The sequence below is a fragment of the Corvus brachyrhynchos genome, unplaced genomic scaffold (assembly GCF_000691975.1).
Source record: "Corvus brachyrhynchos isolate BGI_N302 unplaced genomic scaffold, ASM69197v1 scaffold141, whole genome shotgun sequence".
Taxonomy (NCBI): domain Eukaryota; kingdom Metazoa; phylum Chordata; class Aves; order Passeriformes; family Corvidae; genus Corvus; species Corvus brachyrhynchos.
In genome coordinates this window covers 49666-50506 of record NW_008236186.1, presented here as the reverse complement: position 1 = coordinate 50506, position 841 = coordinate 49666, and the positions used below count along the sequence as shown (strand labels likewise).

The window sequence follows — 841 nt, the reverse complement described above, 5'->3', positions numbered from 1 at the left end:
GTGTGTTCCCAGCCCCCCCACCATCCTGCAGATGGGGAATGTGGGGGTGGTTTGGGATGGAAGGGACCTTAAAGACCAAAGTCCCGCTCTCCTGCCACGGGCAGGGATGGCTTCCACTGGACCGGGTTGCTCCAAGCTGCCTGGAACCGCTCCAGGGATGGGGCACCCGTGGCGGTGCTGCCCTGCTGCCCACAGGGGTGTTTTTGGGGGTGGCCGCAGTTCCCTGCTCTCCCCACAGTCCAACAAGGTCCCGGTGGTGCAGCACGCCCATCACATGCACCCGCTGACGCCGCTCATCACCTACAGCAACGACCCCTTCCCACCGGGATCGCCGCCCAGCCACCTCTCCCCAGAGATCGACCCCAAGACGGGTGAGCAGGGGCTGGGGCAGCGTTTGGGGGAGCAGAGGGAGCGGGATGGTGCGGGGGCTCTGCGGGGAACGGGGGGCTCTCCATTGGGTGCTCCCTCTGCCTCCCGGGTGGTCTCTGGGAGGGGGCTGGGGAGGCAGCCAGGGACGGGGGAGGGTCCTTGACCAGCAGTGGGCGGGGTTGGGGTGTGGGATCCCCCCAGGGCTCCGCTGTGGCTGTTGCAGCTCTCCCCAGCCTGGGGTGATGGGTGCTGAGGGAGTTGGGCTGCTCTGAGGGGAGTGGGTACATGGGCTGAGAGAGATGGAGTGCTGGGAGGGAGCTGGGGTGCTCAGAGGAAAGGTGCTGGAGGGCACAGGGGGTCCAAGGCTGCCGTGGCCCTGTTCTCACCTTCCCCCATGCTCCCTCTCCCCCTCACAGGGATCCCGCGGCCGCCGCACCCCCCCAGGTCGCACCCCGACTACACACTCGCCGCG

At 68.1% G+C, this 841-nt stretch overlaps 1 protein-coding gene across 1 annotated transcript in view; it reads left to right on the top strand.

The window, feature by feature from the left end:
• Positions 1-25: 25 nt before the first annotated feature.
• Positions 26-841, top strand: part of TCF7L1 (transcription factor 7 like 1) — a 3904-nt gene continuing 3088 nt past the window's right edge. The window contains 2 exon segments of the mRNA XM_017738689.1: positions 26-371; positions 786-835. Coding sequence (XP_017594178.1) covers positions 32-371; positions 786-835 — 390 coding nt within the window. The 5' untranslated portion in view covers positions 26-31.